Below are 24004 nucleotides of genomic sequence, written 5' to 3'. Positions count from 1 at the left end.
GGAACTTTATAGTCTCAAACCGAGAACCTTCCTCGTCCCCTTTACGGGGAGCTTTATAGTCTCAAACAGAGAACATTCCTCGTCCCCTTTACCGGGGAGCTTTATAGTCTCAAACCGAGAACCTTCCTCGTCCCCTTTACCGGGGAGCTTTATAGTCTCAAACAGAGAACATTCCTCGTCCCCTTTACCGGGGAGCTTTATAGTCTCAAACCGAGAACCTTGATTGTCCCACTTACTTGGGAGCTTACCGACTAATTACCCTGACCGCAATGAGTTCTGAACGCCGAAGGGGAGGTTCGCCGTACGGGCCACCACTTGTCGCTACCGTCTCTGACCAGCAGAAAAGGAGCAACGACACAGCGTTATTCTCAAAGCGGTTTATTCAGGAACCTTACAGTATGCCAGTGAAAATCTTTCTGTCTCCTTTCTGTCTCTCTGTTTCTCTTTCTCCCCTCTTAGCCCCCAAGCACAGTCCTTTTATCCTCTCTCATCTCCACCTCCTCAGTCCATGTTGCGTGGCTGCAGTTCATAGGTCCATGTCATCTGGCCTGATCTCGAGTCATGGGTGCACCTGCACAGCTCGCACGGTGGGAGTGGCTAATCTGGGGGGGGGGCAGGAGGAAGTCAGGTGCTATTCACAAAACTAGGCTGGAGTCCCAAGCACCATCTTTGGACTGCCGCCACACCTGCTCTCCACACCACTATCCCCAGAGAAAAGAACCCTCACTGCCTGAAGATACCAGTAAGGGTCCAATGGAACACACACCCCCATCAAAGCACCAGGCCTCAGAAACACAGTCCTGACACTAAGTAAGCATAAAAGTTAGTGAAAAAAGGAAGTTTTTTCAAAAATCAGATAATGCAACTTTTTGTCCAGATATGATTTGCTGTTCGATTACAGGGATGAGGGAAAGTCCCTGAAGGACCACACCCTTCCTGTTTGCCCAGGACCACTCCTTCCAAAACCTACTGTAACAGTCACTGAGTCCTAGTCCTGGCTCCTAAAAGCCCCAAGGTAATGAGGACAGATTGTAGAGCCCTGTCTGGGGCAGAGGACACAAGCTATGCCTGCATTTGCTGCCCAGGTTTACTGGGAAGAGAAAAACTACAGAAAAGAAGGAATGCACCCAAACAGCACAGTTCCCACTGTCTTACAGAGTTCTAATCCCATAACCACCAAAGTGACAGGCCCTGCTAGAGTCCCAGTTTTCAAAGGACAAGTGATACAGAGGACAAGACCAGCCTGGAGTCCAGTGGAAGGACAAACCAAGTCCTCTCTTCTCCCTGTTCCTCACATGGCTTCAGGACAGCAGCAAGATCAAAGAAGGATGAAAGAAATAGGCACATAACATGCCCAGTTGCATTATGGGATACTGACTTTGATCCTGTATAAACACCCTCTCAATTTAGTATTTCCCCTAAGTAATGACTTTGGGGTGGGAATGAGGCTAGTGACTGCACTCAGCCTGCTAAGAATCATGGGAGACAGACTGGAGCTTAATGAATGGAGGCTCACTGCCTGGTGTGTAGAAAGCCATGGGTTCTATTCCCAATGCTCCAAGGAAGAGTTCTGAGGTTGTAGTGAGGGCTCAGTGGGTACAGTGCTAGCCACACAGACATGAGGACTGAGTTGGCAACTTGTCAGAGTTGCTTGTTTGTCACTTCAGTGCTGGGGAGGCAAGACAAGAACTAGTCTTCCCAAATCAGTGAACTCCAAATTCTGAGAGCAATTCATGAATCATCTAACGATGGCCTCTGACCACACATACATGAGCACACACAGTGAAGAAAGAATAAAAGGAAAACATCAAGACATCCAATCAGTTTATTGAGGAAAGAAAAATCACTTTAAATATGAGAAGCTGGCCAAGAGCCCATGACCAAGGTTTGGGAACTCCATGAGAGCCTGTGCAGGAGATAACCCTATCATCCGCACCCAGCCAGGGCCTCTTTAGCCTACTTAAGAGGAAGCTGCCAAGAGCTTTGCTCCTCTGAGAGGAATCAGTGCTATATCCATCAATGTGCATTTTTTCCCCTGTACGGACACACCCAAAACTGATTAAACAGAGATGTACTGGCAGAAAATGCTTTGTAAGCAAACTTGCTATGCCCCAATCTAACTGCAGACTAGCTTCGGTGGGTCTAGCCTGGGGTGGGTCTTTAGCATATATTTGTTGCAGAAATGGTTTTTGCAATTTGTCATTCAGATAGAAGATCTGTAGGCCTCAGAGCTGCAGGAAAGACTCCTGGCTGGGGGCCAGTATGTGGACTGTGTGCTTCACTGGAAAGGGAGACTAAGCCCAGCTTTGGTCATCTCTAGGAGGAAAGTCAGCACATAGCACTCACTCATCCACACAGGGTTAACAGCAAGAGTGTACAGGGAACCCAAAGAGCAGAGCAGGTGGATCAACATGGTCTAGAGAGTGAGTTCCAGTCCAGCAACAGCTTCACAGTGAGACCCCATCTCAAAAATGACCACAAAAATAATGATAATGAAAAATAAGTCACTACAAATAGATAAAAGAAAAGCACATTTAAAATAGTGTGATTCATCTGATCTAGCAATCCCACATCTGGAAACAAACTCAGTAAGCTAAAGGTTATCTGTGCTCCCATGTTCCGCTGTTACTCTATGAAAGATATCCAAGATGAAGCCTTTACATAGGTGTTCGTCAGCAGATGAGCAGATGTGAATCATGGGGTACACATACACCAAGGGATGTGATGCATTTAAGAAAAGGGGGGGATCTTGCCATTTGTGAGAAAATGCTTGAACCTATACATTATGTGAAAGAAGCACCAGGCACAGAAGCTGGTCCTATAGTCAAGGCAAAGGCTGGCAGGGTGTGAAGGAAGCAGGGTGCTGAAGGGCTGGACAGTGGTCACAGTAATTCAGTGAGGTTGGGTCTCTATAACTTGAGACTGTGGTTATAGTTAATAATCTATTGAATTATTGAATATGTCTTTTCTTTCTTTAAAAAAAAAAGAAACACAGGATCTTCCTCCAACCTGGCTCCAAACTCAAATCAATCCTCCTGCCTCAGCTTCCTTAGTGCTGTATTATAAGTGCTAGCCACCACAGTTGTCTTTGACCTTTGAGACAGGGTTGTGTTATTTAGCTCGTGCTGGTCTAGAACTCATTATATAGTCCAAACTGGCTTTGAACTCAAGAACTTCCTGCCTCAGTCTCCCAAGTACTGGGGAAATAGGCAAGCTTGTGTAGCTCCTGTCCTATTTATGTCCCCTGGCGTTGTAACACAGTAACTAGTGACCCAAAGCTGAGACTGAAATGTTAGGTGACATGGGAGCATTGTGACTTCTGCCTGAAGCTGGAGGCCCCACTGATAGACATCTGTCCTTATTGATGAGTGAGCTTGTCTTTGCTGACTACCGGCATTCTGCAGTGTCAAGGTGATGGGCCCACGAGCTCCTTAAGTATATGTAGAGGGCATTTACTCTGGAGCTTGAGTTCTCAGTAACTTATGACCACTCCAGGTTGTGGTCTGTCAGCGCAGGAAGTCCCAGCAGGGTCACGAAGCAGACTGGCATCCACGGTCAAGAGCAGAGAGCACTGAATACAGGTGTGCTTAGTGCTGAACTCACAGCCCTGGACCACCCACAGTGGACCACCCACAGTGGCTGCTTCAACTCCCCAAACCCAATGCCCTCTTCTCGCCTCTTCAGGCACTAATAATGCACATGGTACACAGACATACAAACAGACAAAACACCCATACACAGAATAAAAATCTAAAAAGAAAATCACCCTCAGCCTTGTTCACAGGCCAACCTGCTCTTTGAGGCTCTTTTCAATTCTAGGTAATTACAAGTTGAGGATTAAAACCAACCACCTGGGATAGATAATACCTCTCCACTCTTGTGCTACCACTGCTGGTTACCAGTGTCTGAGAACAGAACCCAGGGCTTCACGCATGCGTACTAGGCAAGCATTCTACAAACTGAGTGGCACCTCACACTCTGTTTTGTCCTCTTTTCAACACTCTTTCCATCAGCTGCAGAGAGACCACCTATGGGAATTTCTGAGCTCACCCAATAACGATGTGTCAAGGACATGTTGATTTGGGGTTTAATTAGATGCACTAATGCAGCCCACACTTCTGTGTGAACCTAAGTTATTTTAAAATACTATGGTCTAGAAAGCTTTTAGGACCACGCTGTCTAGTTTTGGGATGAAAGGGAGGTAGTTACTACCATGCTGTGTCCTAGGTATCTGGCAGAACTGTGCAGACTGAGGATGACAAAGAAAATCCAGAACCAATGTGATCAGTGCAGTGGTGGTGTTGAAAAGTGTGGTAATCAGAGATTGCACTAACACCAAGCCAAAATGGAGACATCTTGCTGAAAGCCCAACATCTAGAGCTAGTAATTCCTCCTCTTTTCTTTCCCCACCCTTTTTCTTCTTCTACTTCTCTTTTCTTTTGAAACAGGGTCTTACTCTAACCTGTAGCCCAGGCTGGCCCCAAACTTGCAGCAGTCCTCCTTCCTTAGCCTCCCAGGTGCTGAAATTACAAGCATGCACCATGTTTTCTTCTTCATCATCTATCTATAATCTATCTACCTATTATCTACCTATTGTCTATCTACCTACTTACCTATCTATCTATCCATCTTCCATTTACTCTCCTTTCATACATTATGTCTGGACCAGTTTCCCCTCCCTTCACTCCTCCAAGAGCCTCACCCCCATCTTCCCTCTTACCCTGATCCACTCTTGTTTCTTCAGGAAAAAGCATCCCTCTCAGGAATATTAACTGAACATAGCACAAAAGTTACAATAAGCCTAGGCACAAATCTTCGCATCAAGGCTGGACAAGGCCACCTAGGAGGAGGAAAAGGGTCCCAAGTGCAGACAAGAGTCATAGACACTCCCACTGACAGCATCAAGCTATAGAATCATCATGATTGCAGAGGACCTAGCTCAGACCTACACAGGGTACATGGTTTTTGCTTCCTTCAGTCTCTGTGAGCCCCTATGAACCCAGCTAAGTTCACTGTGTTCTCTGGTGTCCTGTGCCCTCTGGATCCTACAGTCCTTCCTCCCCACTTCCATGGGGGTTCTGTGGGCTCTACCTATTGTGTGGCTATGAGTCTCTATATCTGCTCTCATTTGTTGCGAGATGACGACTCTGATTAGGCTAGGCTCTGATCTATGAACATCAGAGTATCACTATTGGGAATCATTCCACTGACTTTTTCCAGTTATGTTTTGAGCTATCCAGCCTCTCTCTCTTCATTCAAAGTCAGGCATGGGGTTCCTCTCATTGGTTGGCTGCCCCAACAAGTCCTGCACCATCACTACCTCAGCACATCTTGCAGGCATCTCTTGCCCCCATTCTCCCTGAGTTCTCCCCGTTATCTAGCTTCGGGGTATGTGAATTATAGGGTGGTTATTTACTTTCCAGTTAATATCTACTTACAAATGAGTACATACCATATTTGTCTTTCTGGGTCTGGATTACCTCACTCAGGAATATTTTTTTTCTAGTTCCACCCATCTGCCTACAAATTTCATGATTCATTTTTATTGTGTAAATCACCGTATTTTCTTTACCTAATCTTTAGTTGAGGTACATTATAGATGGTTTCCAGTTTTTGGCTGTTATAAACATAGTGGAGCATGGTAGACTGGAGCATCCTTTGAGCATATGCCCAAGGGTGGTACACCTGGGTCTTGAGGTGGATCCACTCTCTAATTTCTAAAGAACCATCATAATGATTTTCAAAGTGGCTGTATAAGTGTACACGACCACCAGCAATGGAGGGGTGTTCCCTTGCTCCACATCCTCACCAGACTATGCTGTCACTTGTATTTTTGATTTTAGCCATTCTGACTACTGGTGGTTAAGGATGTTGAACATTTAAGTGTTTCTTAGCCATTTGAGATTCCTCTATTGAGAATTCTCCATTTAGAGCTGTACCTCATTTTAAAATTTTAATTTTTTTAAAAAATAGGGTATAGAAGGGGAGCAGCACCACATTGAGTCACATGATGTCTCAAGCGCAGGAACCTTAAACAAAAGGAACAGAGACAGCTTCTACTGACAGGCTGTGGATGTCACGCTGTGAGAAGGCAGGTTAACACAGACTGAAATACTCTGGACTAAGGTGCTAGTTTTACAGATTGCTTACTAATTGATTTGTAAGTGATAGTAAGTTTGTTTTGTGAATTACCCTGCTGAGGCCACATGGCTAATGAGGGTTTATGATTATCTTGTTTATATTATTTCAAAATTGGTATGATGTTGAGTTTTGTGTTTATATTATTTCTCTGGGAGAAAATACAAGATACAAGATATTCTAGTTGCCAACTAAGGGACACGCTATTTGGGGAGAAAGGTTTTGTCTTTGTGTTTTTAAAAAAGTGTGATTCGACTTTGTGTGCCTTCCACAGTTATATGGATTAGATTTGATAGAGATAAACAACCTGAAAAAATTTCAAGAAGATCAAACAAAATATATCTTGATACTAAAATGTTTTGTTGAGATATATATATATTACAGAATGTGCAGCTATGGTGAAGCTTGTCATCAGAATGCTGAACTGGCCTGATTCCAGACACCAGAGACTGCAACCGTCAGTGTGGCTTTCCTTCTTGAGGCCTGTCCGGCTTCCTCATTCCCCTCCCCCCACCCTTTAAATTCTCAACGCCCATATATTCAACATGAAGAACCTATGAAGAGTCATCACCCAGATTCCCTGGACTTTGGGGGATGAAAGTGGTTATTGTAAGATTGTTTTTATGAAGAATTTAGAAATGCTCATAACTTAACAGGGAGGAGTTAGTCAGATTGATTTGTACAGCAATAATCTTCTTTTGGTAATTAAGCTAAAGTCATATCTTACACTGGTAGAAACCTTTCTAATTGATACAAAGTTAAAGTTATAATCTTTACAGTGCTATAGAATTTATTTGGTACAGATTTAAGGTTTATACACTGTTTTTAGTTGATTAAACAATACTAGTTAAAGGCTAGATAACAAACTCACAGTTCTGAGTCAATAAAAGGGTGTTTTTGAGACATTTCAATTAAAAATGGCCAAGAGCATTCAAGGCTTAACAGTTCAGAAATGCTTCTTGTAATTAGATGGTTTTCAAAATTGTCAGAAATTCATAAAAATTATGACATTTGAAGTTATTTATCTTTTGTTGAGACATATCTGCTCCTTGCTCTTTGGTGGAATTAATAAAGAAACTGAGCATCTCTACCTCCAGGTGACGTATACTTTGTAGCTAGGCAGCCACTGGGCAGAACTGCAGATTTCATCTACAGACTAATACTGTCCAGAACGGGACACATTATGCAAAGTAGTCAAGTGATAATCTTTGCGTAGCCATAATTACCAGCCCTTCGATATTTCTGCATTTCAGTCTGTCAGTGATCCAGGAGTAGGAGGCCGAAGACTCACTCTCACATGTTGCTAACAGGACTGCTGGTGGAGATCTGTCTCTACAGCCTGTCTCAGCTTCCTATGTTTTCAGACATTTGGCCATTCTCAGATTTCTGATGGAGTTAAAGACTAATTTAATTTATAGCCTACCCAAGATAATTAACTGAGAAAAAATAGTCATTTAAAATATTTTCAAGTGGTAATAATTACACAGCTTACATTTAAAGGTAAAGCTTTTTTTAAGTAAACAGAAAAGGTGATATGTGGATTAATGTTAAGGAGATACATGATTGGACAGTGGAGAGGTAGGCAGAGAAAAGGCAGGAAGAGGAGCAAAGATTGGGGGAAGAAATCAAGATGGACCTGGAGAAAGCAGGCCTAGATCCTGGTGGCTGTACTTGGCAATAGGTAGATATGAATATTCTTAAGGGATTCTACAGGTCTTTTTATCTCTTATAGACGGGCAGTTTGTATCTTTGTCCACTGGATTTAATCTTATTGTGTATAGGGTTTGTGGATTGATAATTTAATATATAAACAACATGAAAAGCTGTGGGACTTCAGTCATGTTTGTGCCGGGCAGTGGAGATGGAACACACCGGGTGGTCATATCCACCAAGGACAGAAGTGGCAGGGTGAGTGGAGCAAACCACCTGGAAGGGAAACTCGTGGAGAGGGCGGCTCCATACTGGAGCTGCATCCACAGGGTGAGACCGAGAGCTGATAACAGGATAAGCCATATCAAGTATTTACTCAACAGGAGGGCATTTGGGGGCAATGTGGAAATCTAGTGCAGTAACAATCTCCCTGGAATCTTCATTTACTATGGTGATGTCTAGTCTCTTAACTGCTTTATATATTTTAGATATTAGCGCTCTGTTGGATGTGAAGTTGGTTATTTTCCCACTCCATAGGCTACCATTTTGTCCTACTGATATTATCTTTTGCCTTACAGAAGCTTTTCAGTTTTATGAGGTCCCGTTTATCAGTCTTAGTGCCGGAGCTACTGGTGCTATGTTCAAGAAGTTGTCTCTGTGTCAGTACATTCAACGTAGTTCTCTACTAATGTATCTGGTTTTATGTTAAGATCTTTGACCTATGTGCACTTAAGTCTTGTCCAAGGTGATAGATGTAATTCTATTTACATTCTTCTACATGCAGACATCCAGTAAGACCAGCAACATTTGATGACCATGTTTCTTTTTAAAGGTATACACAAAATCTAACTTTTGTAGCTGAATATTGCTGCAAGTTTGAGGCCAACCTAAGACACATAAGTTCCAGGCAAGCCTAAGCTACAGTGTAAAACCCTGTCTCAAACAACATATATATGCACATACACATACATATATATAGTGTATAGGTATGTGTTTGGGGGTTCCATATTTATAGATTAAACTGTATCAGCCTCATAAACAATGAAATATACCTTTATGTGAAACCCCACTTATCAACAATTATTTTCAAGAAGTCATTCAAGGAGTGAGGAATTGTAGTGTAGTAAGTGGATTAAGTAATACATAGGACCTGTATTAGATCAACATCCCATAAACATGGGATGGCACAGACATGTAATTCTAAAACACAAGGGATAGAGGCAGAAGGATCAGAAATTCAAGGTCATCTTCAGGTATACAACCAGACAGAGGGCAGTGTGGGCTACAAGGGACCCCTATCTCAAAAAAATAAATAAAACAAACAAACAAAAAAACAGACACACTGAAGGATCAGGAGTTTAAGAATGAGGGAGAAAGCTAACAGGGAGTTGAGTCTTTAAAAATCCTCTTTTTAGCAAGGCATGGTGGTACACGCCTTTCACACCAGCACTTGGGAAGCAGAGACAGGCAGATCTGAGTTTGAGGCCAGCATGATCTACAAATTGAGTGTCAGGACAGCCAGGGATACAGGAAAACCCTGTCTCCAAAAAGAAAAACAAAATCCTGGTTTTGGAACACTGTGAATATACACAACCTTTGTTCTAACTGTAATTTGATGTGACTTCTTGTAAGTAAAACCCACGTTCACATCTGCATTTATATTTGTTAATTTCTGTTGTCTTCTGAATATAGAATTCCCACTGTGTGAGTTCCTGGCTCCAGTCTTGACTTTGCCTCCTGATCATGCACACAGTGTCTAGAATGGGAAAGTGGCCCTGCTGAAGTATGGAAGATGTAGCATCTGTTTATCTGGGAGAGACAACTTGTGTTGTCTCCAGGCAGAGAGCCTGTCAGGCATTGCTTGAACCATGATGTCTGCCACTTACATCACTCCTTTTAAGCCCATTTTATTATTGTTGCCTTAGACATATTACCCTTTGTTCAATATCCTTAGACACAATAATTGTGAGATAGAGGGTTTTTACATTTTCAATTACAGTGTGTGTGTGGGGGGGGGGGGAGCGTCAGAAGACAACTTGATAATATCAGTTCTCTCTCCACCATACGGAGCCAGAGATCAAACTCAGGTCATCTGGCTTTGTGATAAGCCCCTTTACCAGCTGAGCCACATCACCAAGCCAATACAGTCTGGTTTGTTTTGATTTAAATTGGTTGAATTGGTTGTTACTACACTTTACTTATGTGCAGCAAGTTTTTACTAAAACATCACTTACTGAGCAGTGAAAACTGACCTCAGCCTCAGGACTTGACTTTCTAAGAGACCTTTACTGCCCCCTTGTGGTATAAAAATTATGCAGTGAATGGATTCCAGAAACCATTTTTCTGGCTCTTCATCTGGAAAATTCAAAGAAAATCGAGGTAAGCTATAAATCCCTCTAGTTCTTCCCATTCAATTCGAAGCTTTTTAAAGAAGTTACTTCTTTCTGAACACAATTCAGCACTGCCATCAAAGGGAGGCTATTTTGTCAGGAATGGGGGCTTTGAGACAACAGAAAGAAGGAAGAATGGGAGGTGGGGTATGGAGAAGGGGGAAGGAGGGGGGAGTGAGAGAGGAAAGGAAGCAGTAGTTTGGAAGTCAGGCTTTGTGCTGCTCTCCTGTAACCCACTCAGGACATGGAGTAGGAGAGTCAGAAGTCAAGGTCGTGGTCAGCTTGAGCAACTTCGAGGTCAGCCTGGGCTATATAAAAGCTTGTCCTTACCCCCATATCCCCACAATGAAGGAAGGTAAAGAAAACTAGGTGGACTTTAAGCACAGCTACTAATAACCGAAAAACTACATAATTTCACCTCAGCCTCCTTGCCCTCAAAGATCACTGAGTTTTGTAGTGCTGACAAATCAGCAGCATATGAAGCTCTGTGTGGCACAGGTGCCAAGACGGTGGCTCTGTTGCTGCCATTAAACATGATGGTGCCATATTTACTAGACCCCATGATGCTTGGCAGTGAGAGTAACAGGTAAAGGAGCAAATTCCACAGGGAGACCAGATGACCGTCTCTGCAAACACACACAGGTGGAGACACTTCCTGTGTGGGAGATATGGTGTCCCTCTTGAGGGGCTGAATCTTAGAGGGCCCAGTGCACTAACCTTTCTGTAGTCAGAGAGCAGCCCTCAACTCCACTGTATTCTGAGGAAAGAGAAAATTTGAAGACCTTCACGTTCAAGGTCCCCATCTTGTAAGAGCACTTTTTGGGGCTACTTTATTGGGTTCTATGATCTACCACCCTTCCAGCCCCCAAAACTAGGTAAGAAAGTTTAGAAAGAAAAGGGGGCATGAATTACTTTCTGCTGATTAGGGGTATCAAGTTCCTTAGGGACATCTGGTCTCCAACCAGCAATCCAGCAAAAGTAAGTGCAGCAGCAGGGGAGAAGCAGCCAACACAGGCCCTCTCCGGGCTCTGGAATCTATACCCTCTCGTGTCCCCAGAATTCCAAATATAAACTATCTACAGATGGGAAAAACCAAACCTCATTATAAGAGTTGTGGACAATCTGAAGCAGCTCAGTACCCCACACCTGGGATTAAAACAAAACCATATTTACATAATATAACTGGGTTTTTAAAGAAACCAAAATTCTTACTACACCATCACTGTCAAAACTCTGAAAGAGTGAACATGTTCTGTGAGGTGAGCATCCAAAGAAAACTTGCTGTACCTGAATGATGGCTGAGGACCGGGTTCCACCTCGCCTTCTTCCCAGAGGGGAGATGTGGACTGAACAGTAATGGATACTGAGCTAAACTTAAAGAAACTGCCCCCCCCCCACTTTTTTTAAACTATCTGGCTTGACCTCAGAGCTGATGCCCAAAACTTTCTGAGCTCCCTTGACTTTTCAATTCACCAATCCACTGCAAGCAAGAGTGTAACTTCCTAGATCTCATTCCCAAAAAAAGGGCTGAGGCTGTGTCAAAAAGTAGTCCAGGCTAGCCTCAAACTGCCAAGCTCTGAGGGGTAATGTTCCTTTCTTTCTTACTCAAATATCTGAGTAAGAACAGCAGCAACATTCCTGGGTTAAACTGTGCCTAAGGAGAGGCCATGGTGCCCTTCCTTTCAATTAACATGTTCAGTCTTGTTTTTCCTGTCTTAATTTTAATGGTCACCCAAACATATGCATTCCTAAACCCTTCCTGTCTAAAGTAACTAGTTCACTTTCTTTAAAAAACTATACATTTAGAAATGTAGTGTTCTGCTTTCTACATTGGTCCATTTTCATTACTGTAGCAAAGTCACCAGGACAGGCTACTTCCTAAAGTAGAAGTGGACTTTGCTCCTGGTCCTGCAGGTGTGAGGTCTGAGGCTCTTCCTCATGTCCTTCTTGCTGGCAGCGTTCCTCAGTGGCATATAGCATCACAGAGCTAGACAGAAACACACACACTGCTTTCTCTCCTTATTCTTAAGAGGCCAACAAGATTCATTCAATCCTGAAGCCCCACCAAAGAGGCTTCACCACCTCCCAAAGACCCCACTTTTAAGACATCAGAGTGGAATTCAGTCTTCACCTTATCCCACAGTCAGTATTGAACATCAACGCTCGAAGTTTTGAGGCAACACTAAAATCATCAAACCACAGTACTCCCTCACACACACCTTTTACATTCTTGTTTTTAACTGTCTTAGTTCAACATATATTAAAAAATAATAAATTGTTTATCTCTTTCAGGCCCTGAGGTCTCACTCCTCAAGCCTGGTTTTAGTTTGGAGCCACACACTCCTCTCGCACCCGGTCTGAGCTGCCAACACGGCCCAACTTGTCCACGCAACTCCCTTCCCTTGGCGGTTTTCTACTGCCTGTTCTCCGCCTCTATCCTGGGGTATTTCTGAGCCTCAAAATCCCACACAAACACAACTAACTCTAAGGCCCAATAGGTTTTCATACAGGTTTATATATTCAACTCTCAATCCACAAATCTTCTACACAACAAGATTGCATCAAATAGACAAAGATACAAATTGCCCTTCTATATGAGATATTAGACTTGTAAAATCCTTAATGTTCATAGCTTTTAACCACCAATAAATCCAACCTGGGTCCAGCTGGCCCTTGGGAAGCTTCATGTTGCCATGAACTCTAACGTCCTCTGACCTTCTTCCGACCTCTCAGCCCTCTCCACTTCCTGCCCAGTCACTGGGCTTTCCTTTGTTTTAATAATTAAAATGGGAAGGTTCAGTTGGAGTCCCATGACTAGCCAGCCCTTTTTGAGGAAGTGGAATTAACATTAAAATACAAACAGTTTCAGGACAATATATATTTCCTCCTTTTTGTCCAGTTAAGTTTTTTTCTCAACTATAAGATGAATATAACTATTACTATTTTATGATTTATAAAGTATAAGACAGCCTTAATATCTAGCCTACCAATTTTGTCTATTAAATAAAGCACCCTTTTGTCTATCTTGAAAGACTATAGTTTTATATCTGATTTATATCTCAGTTTTAGATTGTATGTCATCTGAAAATCACTTTTGAGATCTATATTAACTTTCTTAACGCCAAACAGCTGGTCCGGCTAAGAGGCCACCAGTCTTCAACCACATCAGGAATCTGAGAATTACCTGATAATAAGAAGCACAAAACACTGCTTCCAAAACTAGCCAATATATAGAGACTGCTGCTGATCACTAGGACAATCCCACCTCTCTCAAAATGGTGAAGCATCAGTCTTCAGCCTTCTGGCTCAAGATCATATCTGACAGACCTCTTGATGCAGAAATTTAAAGGGCTGATAATTTTGGCTTGGCAAAGATTATCAGTCGACTATTCTGTACAAGTGTCTCTTTCTGGACAGTATTGTCTGTAGATGAATGAGGCAATTCTTGCCAAGTGGATGTAACTGGAGCAACTCCACTGATGCTCAATTTCTTCTTAGAATCTAAGAAGGGGTGCTGTCAGAAGCAGACAGGTCTCTAGTCAAATGATCTTTAATTTTAAAAGTCTATAAATATCATATTCTGTGGACTACCAAAGCTTTTGAAGATTATCTATCTACACAAAGCATCTCTGAACTGTTAAGCCTTGACTACTCTTGGCTAACTTAAATTGAAACTGTCTTTTTAAGACAAAAACAAAAGCAAAAAATACCCTTTTAATGACTCAGAACCATGAGCTTGTTATCTAGCCCTCAACTAGATTGTTTAACCAACTAAACACAATTTAAACCTTAAATCTGTATCAATTCAACCTTTAGTACTGTATAATCAAATCTGGCTAATTCTTCATGACTTTGACCATTTCTAAATTCTTTATAAAAACAACCTTACAATATCCACTCTCCACACTCCCCCCCAAGTCCAGGGAATCGGGCAACGACTCATCTTAAGATTCTTCAAGCTGAATATATAAGTGGGGAGGGGAATGAAGAAGCCGGACAGGCCTCCAGAGGAAAAGCCACACTGACGGTTGTTGTGGTCTCTGATGTCTGGAATCAGGCCAGTTCAGCATTCTGATAACAAGCTTTATCATAGTTGTATATTCTGAAACATATATAAAACTCAACAGAAAACATTTTAGTATCAAGAGATATTTTGCTTGGTCTTTTTTAATTCAGTTTTTCAGGTGTTCTACCTCGATCAAATCTAATCCAAGTAACTGTGGGAGGCACACAGAGCCGCAAAGACAAAACCTTTGTCCCAAAATAGTGTCTCCTTAAGTTGGCAACTAGAGTAGCTTGTATTCTCTCCCAGAGAAATAATATAAACACAAAACTCAACATCATATCTATTGTGAAACAATGTAAACAATTAAGATAATTTCTTCACTAGCCAGCATCTGAAGAGCCATGTGGCCTTAGCAGGAGAATTCACTTTGAATTGATTGGCATTAAATAGCATTTTTTTCCTACCTTCCCAAGAGACAGTACATAACTGGGCACAATTTCTTCCATAAAATTCAGCATAAGATCATTTTGTTCATACTGCTTTGTTTTTAAAGGCTAATTATTTTAAAGGCAATGTTTTGACAGCTGTCCAGAGCTCCCAGTTCTCTTTGATGAGAATGCCTTTCAGGGAATGAAACCATTTATTCCCTGGTAAAATAGATAAAACAAACATGTAAGACTCAGGGATAGTATTGTTGGTAATACTATGTTTTCCTTTTTAAACTGGGCCTCATGTGGCTCCGGTGAGCTTGAACTCAGTCTGCAGGAAAGGACGACTTTCTGGCTCCATTATGCAAATACCAGACTGGACACACGCACCAGACCTGCTTTCGTGTAATTTACACTCTAATGCCCATAAGATCTGTGGTGATGGCACCTGTATATTCCTTGCATCAGCAATCCCTCTGCCTTTTAGTTGTCTGTTTAACCCGGTCAATCTCTCTGAATATTAACATTCCTCCAGTAAATTCCCGTTTACACTTTTGGAGTATTTTTTCCCTTCCAATTTCTGCTCCCATTTTTGCTTCTTTTGATTAATTTGTTCCCCTTCTGGTTTCCTACAGAGGTGGTTTGCTAAGTTTGTACTTTTTCTATTATACGCTGTGAATGTCACCAGCTTTTCTAGGGACTGCCTTCTGTGCATGTGCCTGTGTGTACCAACCACCCAGTAAGCCTCTAACTTGAGAGCTTTTTGATCTCACCCCTAAATTCTATGAACATAAGTATAAACCACCATACCCAGTATCCAAAGTAGTTTTCACTTCTTGAGATTTCCATACCTTCTGTGTTACCTACTTATATGGCTTAGTCACCAACAACTTAATGACTGGGATATTTTTTTTTTTAACTACATCTCTAGATTTCTAGTTTAATCCTATTATGGTCTGTGAGAATATGGTGTGTCATTCAAGATTAAGAATATATGAGGACCCCAAATGCTTTCTTCCTTATTGAACATTCCATATTGATTTTTTTTTTTTAACATTCTTAGCTTGAGAATTCTGTGTACTTTGCTGTTGGTAGTAAATTACTGTGCCAATGTCAACTATATCGATCTGACTAATGGTATGTCTTTTATCTCATGCCTTTCCCTCACAGTCCTGAGAACTGAGCCTGGGTTCACAGTCAAGATCAATGTTCTACTGCTGAAGGAAGAGCTTGACCACAAGGGACCCTCCCTTAAATTTCCACCTCTTAGACTTGTCCACCACAGCACTTTCTGTTTGTTAATGTGCTTCTCAACACTAACCCTAACTGGTCAGAGGGGAAAATTCTGTCTTTTAGACCGTTTTTCTGTGAAGGAATGCACGGCCTGTCAAGAGCCCAAAAGCACCTCTCCTCAAAGGCCACACAGCTGATGTACCACCAAGGAGTGCCCTTGACACATCACTTGATCACTCGTGCCTCTATTGTGGGGTCTGGATTACACTCACTATTAGTATTATTTCTCATGAAAATAAACGTGAGCTTAGCAACTATTATTCTGGTTCTGAATGGGGAAACTATTAGCTATTAGCTAAGGCTACAGCAATGACTTTGGCTTTCACTTCTCTCAAGCTCCACCGAAGCTTCTGAACATCTCCTGTTGCTCTGAAAGCATTATCTAAAGTTTGAGATAAGCTGTGCCATAAAATATTAGTGAAATAAAATCTCTGTGAGAATAACTGTCAATGATAAAAAATAAAGCATATTTTCTAAAATGTCTTTTATTATTATATTAAACCTATGGTTTCAGTTTAATAAAAAATATGGACCATGAGACATCTACTTATACAGTAATAGGAATAAACACAAAATACAATTAATTAGAGGTTATCCAAAATAAATTCAGTTTAAAGTTGGAACACATGTGCTTTTATCAATTAAACAAAAAACTTTCTTTTCATTGGATTTCCTTTTAGACATCTGAGATATCTTTTAAACTAGAAAGACCTCTCAATGACTTTAGAAACAAGTACATCTAGCAACTTTAAAAATAAAATATCCCCAACTATACTCAATGACAAAACAGAAAAGGACAGATATATCATTGCTGTAAAATATCTACTTTCTAAAGATTTTACACACACACACACACACACACACACACACACACAACCTGTCTTCTGAAGAGGAATAAGCTTTTAAAAAATATATGTTATCTGGAGATAGAGAGGAAAAGAGAAAGGCTGAGTCCTTCCTGTCTGGCTTTCTTTGATCAAGTCTGCTCTATTCAGTTACTTTTCAAATACACCTTCATCCTGCAAGAGCAGGTGCTAGAAGATTCGAGCGTCTCTGACCCTTGGACCGGCTCCTGACATGAGAGCCTTCTAGATGTGGATGCTTACTTCTTACATTGAGTTGGAGAGATGTCCTTGTTTCTCAAAGATATGGTAATTTTCTTTCCAATAACAGATTTTTTTGATGTATTGAGATTTGCTTTCAAATGCCTTAAAAATAAAAATTCATTTATATTATTATAAAGAATAGCTTACAAAAGTCAGAGAAAACATATTCCTCCACAGATTTTATTGATAGTAAATGTTTGCATTTATTTTTAAAAGCTTAGTTTTTACTGAGCTTTTTCCTTAAACAAAAGCTAGTAAGCAAGAATCATTTTCTATACAGAAATTTTTTCCATAAACAAGACTTAAATTTATTCCAACATTGAAAGCTAAAAAGAACTGGAAAAATTACAAAGCAAAACATCTGGGTCAGCCTTTTTTCTACCATTTGAATAGACTGTACTTAGAATGGCATACACTGAAGGAGACAGAAAACATGCATTTAGTCTACAGATCAGCATTAAGAATGACATGCATTTCATGATTTCTTTTCAACGAATAATGAACTGAACCACTTAAAGGGCTTGGTTTTGTTTTCACTTGCAAGGAAGGTGATCTGTTTTCTGAACTGATCTTCTCTTCCTACTAGATACCAAGTGTGTGAGTTCTGTCCTCTCCCCAACTGCTGTTTAAGGTGACTTGCATATAGACAGCAAACACCATTTTTCTGGTAACAGTGCCATGGCCTTGAATAAGCAGTTTGTAAAAAACAATAAAAAAGCATCAAGTGTAAATGTAGAGCACTTCCCTTAAAGAATTATGCAAGCCCAGCACACACAGAGGTGCTCTTGCACATGCTTAGCAGTATGATTAGGGATGTGCAGATCATGACTGGTGCACTGAAGGTGCCTAAGACAAAGTTTTCTTAAGTGTTGCCAAGTTAATCAAGGCACTGAATAATTATGCAGATGGAGTTTCCAAAATATATTAACAATTGCTTTAACTGTTAAAAAGCCCTGAGTCAGAACTTTCAATAGCTTCTTAAAGCTGTACTCAGACAAAATGGCATATTTCATAAAAAATTAGAAAACCACTTTACTTTTGAAGAAAGAAGTCGCGTTTATGAAATAAAATGAAGAAAACAATACAGGACAGTCCAAATACTCAGCACTACTCTCCTTCTTAGACAGTTGTACATATCAATTCAAACCTTCACATCTAGGCACCAAGTTAATGTGACAAGTCACTTTTCCTGTACCTATTGCTTAAACTCTGAAAGAAGAAAATCTATCTTTAACTTCAGGTTGTTCTCTTTTCTCCCACAGTAAGACAATGCTAAACAGGAGGAAGAAAAGCAGTATTCTGGTAGAAAAGGAGGTAGAAAACGCCAAGGCAGCAATGTAACTGTCATTTATCTGCTCTTATTTTTACACTGTAATCTTACCCACTGCCAGCCACTAATCAGCTTGGTGCAAAGGATTTCTCCCTCACCGCAGTAAAGCAACACACACAAGATAACATTAAAAAGCTTCCTCACATTTAGTGTTTAGAGACATACAACTGTAATTATCAATACTGCTATTGAATGTGTGCTTGTGTAAGTCAAAAGGATATACCTGACTATCAAGTAGTATCAGTGAGCATTCCTATTTTAATAGTCAAGCAAGGTAAGGTAGGTTGCCATTTTGAAAGAAAAATCTTTTGTGACTTTGACAGGTAGATTTAATGACAATTGGCATCTATAACAAGGCACAAATTACTTCCCAATATAGTACAAAACCAAAGCTAACTTATTTCTCATATGTAAAATGTGTTTTCCCCCTCTGGCTCAACATGAAATAATAAACACTTTGATTGTTAACATACATGTAAAAACAGCAATTATGGCGAGAGAGAGACGCCTTCTTCAAATCTCAGGAGCCTAATGACTGACTGCTCACATCTGGACCTTGCAAACACAAATGACTCTACTCAGTAATCTGAGTGTTTGTGTTGTAAGTAGCCAAAGCCCTGCTGCACAGGGGGAGGAAGAAGGAGCACTGATGGGTGCAGGATAAAGTTCTAGGCGTGTTTCCCCACAAACTGAGTGGAGGTGACCCTCTGAACTGCATGTTTAGAAGCAGTCAGGACAACAAACCTTGTATGTTGCTCTCACTGCAATTAAAAAAAAAATAGCAAAAATGTATCTGTGAATATGTTTTTATACAAATTATTACTAAAAACATTTTAGACACTCTGAAAGGATAAATGCTTTCTTTTCCTTTTAGACCTTAAAAAAACAAGTCACGTTAAAATCTGTAATTTACAAAATAGCTGACAAGCCATATGAAGACCAGACCTCATTTAATGTTTTAGTTAAAAATGCTCTCTCCACTAACCCGTGGCAAATCCTACACAATGCCCCTTTCCTCTGCACTCACTGGTTTTGTTTCCTATTTGTTGCAACCCCAATCCCCTAGCCAGCTCTATTCTGTCCAGCCTTGTCCTAGTTGACAAGTTTAACTATTCCTTGTCCAAAAAGTGTCCAGAATAAACAAAAGACATCCATCAGGTAAGACAAATCTTAAGCAGCATGCATTTTCAACATTCTAAAATAAAATGTTCTTCCAAACTAAAGTCATCAAAAATATAAATTTAAGGAATTATTTCCAGTTAATTTTATGTTTCAGTAGACTTCTGGTTAACCTGCCACTATTAAATTACAAATGCCTTAAGCATAATTCAGGCAACTAAACATTTGCCTAGTATAGTATTCTTACACTAATATAAAATTATACTCTCTTGAAAACCCTGCTCCCAGTAACATTGTGTATGTAACAGCACAGGTGAGAGTGTTAGACTTGTGAACAAGAGCAGCTGTCGAAGCACCGCCTGGTAAGTTGTGGTGTGCTGAGTGGAAAGCCGAGAGTTAGTGAATGAAGGAGAAAATGTGGTGGGTTGAGGGGTACAGAAAGGGAGTTCAATATTGCCCTCGGACAGCTTTCCTGAAACACCAGCTAGGGATGCTAGCACGCCTCAGGATCCCATCCTCTGCTCACAGGTGGCTGCAAATGCACAACTGCACATAAACTTTGAGTGTGCCAAGACACTCACCTCCTTCCATGCCCCCCGGTTTAGCCCCTGAAGTCTAATACTTTAAAAATGAATGCATGTCACTGTAAAAACAATTCTAAGGAAAATTAAAAATTCTTCTGAGGCACAGAAAAAAGAGGTTTGGGTAACAAGAAGGAAAGATGCCCAAGGGGCCAAGTGTAAAAAGGCTAAGAGGTAGTAGTTTCAGAGAGTGCAGGAGGAAGTCACTGGCATGATTCAGTTCCTGGCCTTACTGTCTCCTGTAGACCCCAAACAAATTTACAATAATTTTAGATGCCTGAAGACCTGAATAGAAGTGCATCTGTTCATAATATGCATAACATAAATAGCCAAGTGACAAAGAGGAGGCTGTAAGTCCCCAGCGTTACAGAGACTTGTTGGCTTCTGTCTCCTAAGCTAGTGTGCTGTGCCCTGTGTGGAGGAGATGATGGAGCTGGCCAGGTCTCCCTTGGCAGACAGTCTTTACAGGATGTGGGACGTAACACTGCAGCTTGGGAGACAGAGAGAGGAAGGAAGTGGATGCAGCTGTGGCACACAGACTCTTGGGATGGCAGAGTGTGTAGCAGCCATCCCTTCTGGCCTGATGACAGGTGTAAAGAGTAGGACAGCCTATGGCAAGGAAGAAAAGATCCTCATTTCTGCTCTTTCCAAGTCTGCAAGAAGATAGCCTGTCTCTTCATGTAAACATCATATCATCAGATGTATTAAAAAAAAAAAAACCTTCAAATTATACTTAGGAAATAGCCTCATTGCTTCCTTACAATAGAACATTCCTAATTTGAAACCAATAAGGATTGTACCCTCCAAAATAATAACAGTTGTTAAATACAGTGGGATCCCCATCCTATAATCCTACAATTGGAAGGCAGAGGCAAGAAAGATCATGAGCTTGAGGCTAGCCTGAGCTACACAATAAGTTCCAGGTCAGCTTGTAATACATAGTGAGACTCTGTCTCAAAGACACAAAGGAGAAATAAAAGTTACTCAGCTAAACACAGACACAGAACTTCTGAGTCTGAAGGGCAGCCAGCAGCTCAGCTCCCCGTGAAGCCTGGAAAAGGCAGTGGCAAGTAACCTCCAGCAACAAAGTACAGCCAGGGTGGACACTGCTCTTCCATATTTAGTTGCTACAGCTAAAACACAGACACAAGCTGGCCAGATACAAATGCAGGGGAAACTATCCTCAAGGAACACTATCCTTAAGAGCACATGCTTACACACAGCACATAGTCGATACTATTGTAAATAACTGACTGTTTGGTTTTTTGGGGGGGGGGGTTGTTTGTTTTTTTTTACAATCTAGCAGTGAGGAAACACTTATGCACATATATTTAGGCTAGATACAAACATTACTCATTTAAAGGAGACAAAATGCTTAGCCCCTTAACCAAATCAACATGTATTTTCCATGCTCTTCCACAAATGCCCTGGCACCATTTTCTAAGTATCTAACACTAAGCTATTTACTGTATCTTAGTTAATGTTGGCAGTTTAAAGAATGTTCATCTGTAGGTATAAATAAAAACTACGTTCTTCATGGTAAAATTACTATCCGAGAAAGGAAGGAAGGCTTCTGATGAACGGAGAATCCGTAACACTGTCAGAATTAACAGACACACAAGAAATTGTTGCCTCTAACAATGCTCGACCCAGCTCAAGAGACCTCGGAGGCACAGCCAGAACGGTGTGCACGCACTGATCAGATCTTCTACAAGGGCTGATGCAGACGGTGAGAAGTTAACACAAGCAGTGCAGCAGTGACCCTGGGTAGAGGCGCTTGCGTCGTCCTGAGTGAGCCTTCAGTTCTCACTACAATTGTGCTTTGCCTTTTCGGGTCTAATAATGATTTTGAAATTACTCTTTTATTTAAGTTAGTCAATTTCCCTTTTAAGTCTAGAAAATAAGGTAAAGTCATTATTCTGTTACCCTACCCTTCCACTTACTTAAACATTCAGAAACAATCATCTGGCTCATTATCTTTCCTTCAGTACGGCTTTAGCCAGGAGGCATCTCTACTCCTCCAGGCACCAAGCACACAGGTCATAGTGAGACTTGCCCCACTCACCTTCCGTATGACTTTTTGGAACAGTGTGTCATTTCACCATGTGAAATCATGACAATCACATGCAATACTGACCTTGTAAGCCAACATCTAAGGTTTAACACATGTGTACATAAAAGAAAAACATGAAAGGAGGTCCTTAAAGGATTTTCCCCTTCAATGCCAAATGCAAATTATCTGAGTTACCATGGATTTGATGTTCCAAATTCAAGAGGAACACACACACACACACACACACACACACACACAAACACACACACACACACACACACACTCACACTCACACACCGTCAATTTCAAACACTGTATTTTTCATTGTAATGGTGGTCCATATAGTCTAATTACATTCTAATAAAGAAATTATGAAATTACAAATTAACTCATTAGTTTAAACTCCTAACTAATTTTAGAACCTACTAAGATCTCATGATCACATACTTTAGCTAACAAGACACTCTGTGTTTCTTAATCAGTACAAAAGGATCCTTCGTTCGATTGCCTTGCGACAAATTGGGCATTCACTCATTCGGTCTCCACAGAGCTGACATGTTCCATGACCACAGAGAAAGATCATGTTCTTCAGGCGATCCAAGCACACAGGGCACATTGTCTGAAACACAATAAGACACTGAATAAGTGTAACATGACAAGTCTTTTGTCTCATTAATTTCTATTCTGGTTTTAGTCAACCTATGTTGCATTTCAGAAATAAATTCTTCGGGATAATTTTTTGTTTGTTTTTTTTGGGGGGGGTTGTTTTGTTTTTCTTTTTGAGAGGAGATTTGAGACTAGGTCTTATTATATTGCCTCGGCTGGTAAACTCAGCCTGTAGGCCAGGCTGGTCTACCTGCATACCAAGTACTGGAATTAAAGGTATGTGCTACAACACCCAGCTTACAAATAAGTTATTTACAAATTAGTTGATCAAAAGTAGTTATTATAATAAAATATCATCCCTACAAAACAGTATAGAGGTAGCACATAAAGCTAGTATTATGGAGATGGAGACACCTCAGAGGTTAAAAATGCTCACTGCTCTTGCAAAGGACCCAGTTTGGTTCCCAACACTCACATGCTGGCTCACAATTCCAGGGTATTTGACTTCCACTGGCTTCTGCATATATGAATACACTAAGCTCTTGCCCCCAAACAAATACAACATGAATGATAATAAATCCTAAAAGTAACTATGACATAAAACAAAGAATGAAAATACAAAAGAAAATGAGCAATAAATAAAAGCAGCCCCACTATACCTAAGGCAGGTACCCAGGTGTGTGTCACTGAAGTGGCGTGTGGTGCAGGCATGCAGCTGAGAGTCCTTACTAGGCACTACACTCCTAGATACAATACTACCCCAGTTCACTTGAAAAGCAAACTGGCTTATCATGTGTACTGGCTGGTTGTGTGTCAACTTGACACAAGCTGGAGTTATCACAGAGAAAGGAGCCTCAGTTGGGGAAATGCCTCCATGAGATCCAGCTGTAAGGCATTTTCTCAGCTAGTGATCAAGGGGGGAGGGCCCAGCCCATAGTGGGTGGTGCCATCCCTGGGCTGGTAGACCTGGGCTCTATATGAAGCAGGCTGAGCAAGCCAGGGGAAGCAAGCCAGTCAGTGACATCCCTCCATGGCCTCTGCATCAGTTCCATCAAAAACATCTTCAAGATATGTCAGGTTGAAACTTCTAGCCCCAGAGTTCTTGCTCTCAAAAACTGTGCAGTACTACTTAGAAAAACATTCAGTGTATGCTTTTAGCAACTCCAGTAGGAAGTTATTATTATTTATTCATAAACAGTTTACAATAATAAAAACCCATTTACTCAGCTATGTGGTTGCTGGGAACTGAACTCAGGACCTCTGAAAAAGCAGCCAAGTGCTCTTAATCACTGAGCCTCTCTCCA

At 41.1% G+C, this 24004-nt stretch overlaps 1 protein-coding gene across 4 annotated transcripts in view; it reads right to left on the bottom strand.

Moving 5' to 3' along the window:
• Window positions 1–24004, bottom strand: part of MIB1 (MIB E3 ubiquitin protein ligase 1) — a 208246-nt gene that overhangs the window by 88766 nt on the left and 95476 nt on the right. The window contains exons 21-22 of one of the 4 annotated variants that reach the window (XM_080920198.1): window positions 22542–22713; window positions 16397–17113 (exon numbers count right to left, since the gene is read on the bottom strand). The exons of 2 other annotated variants lie outside the window; for them this stretch is intronic. In XM_080920198.1, the coding sequence (XP_080776324.1) occupies window positions 22573–22713 (141 nt within the window). In that variant the 3' untranslated portion in view covers window positions 16397–17113; window positions 22542–22572. Of the gene's footprint in view, window positions 1–16396; window positions 22714–24004 lie in introns of those variants that run through there. One more of the 4 variants, XM_080920197.1, reaches the window with a different exon arrangement.

This window comes from Micromys minutus, assembly GCF_963924665.1.
Source record: "Micromys minutus genome assembly, chromosome: 8".
Lineage (NCBI taxonomy): Eukaryota > Metazoa > Chordata > Mammalia > Rodentia > Muridae > Micromys > Micromys minutus.
This window is presented reverse-complemented; position numbering and strand designations above follow the sequence as displayed.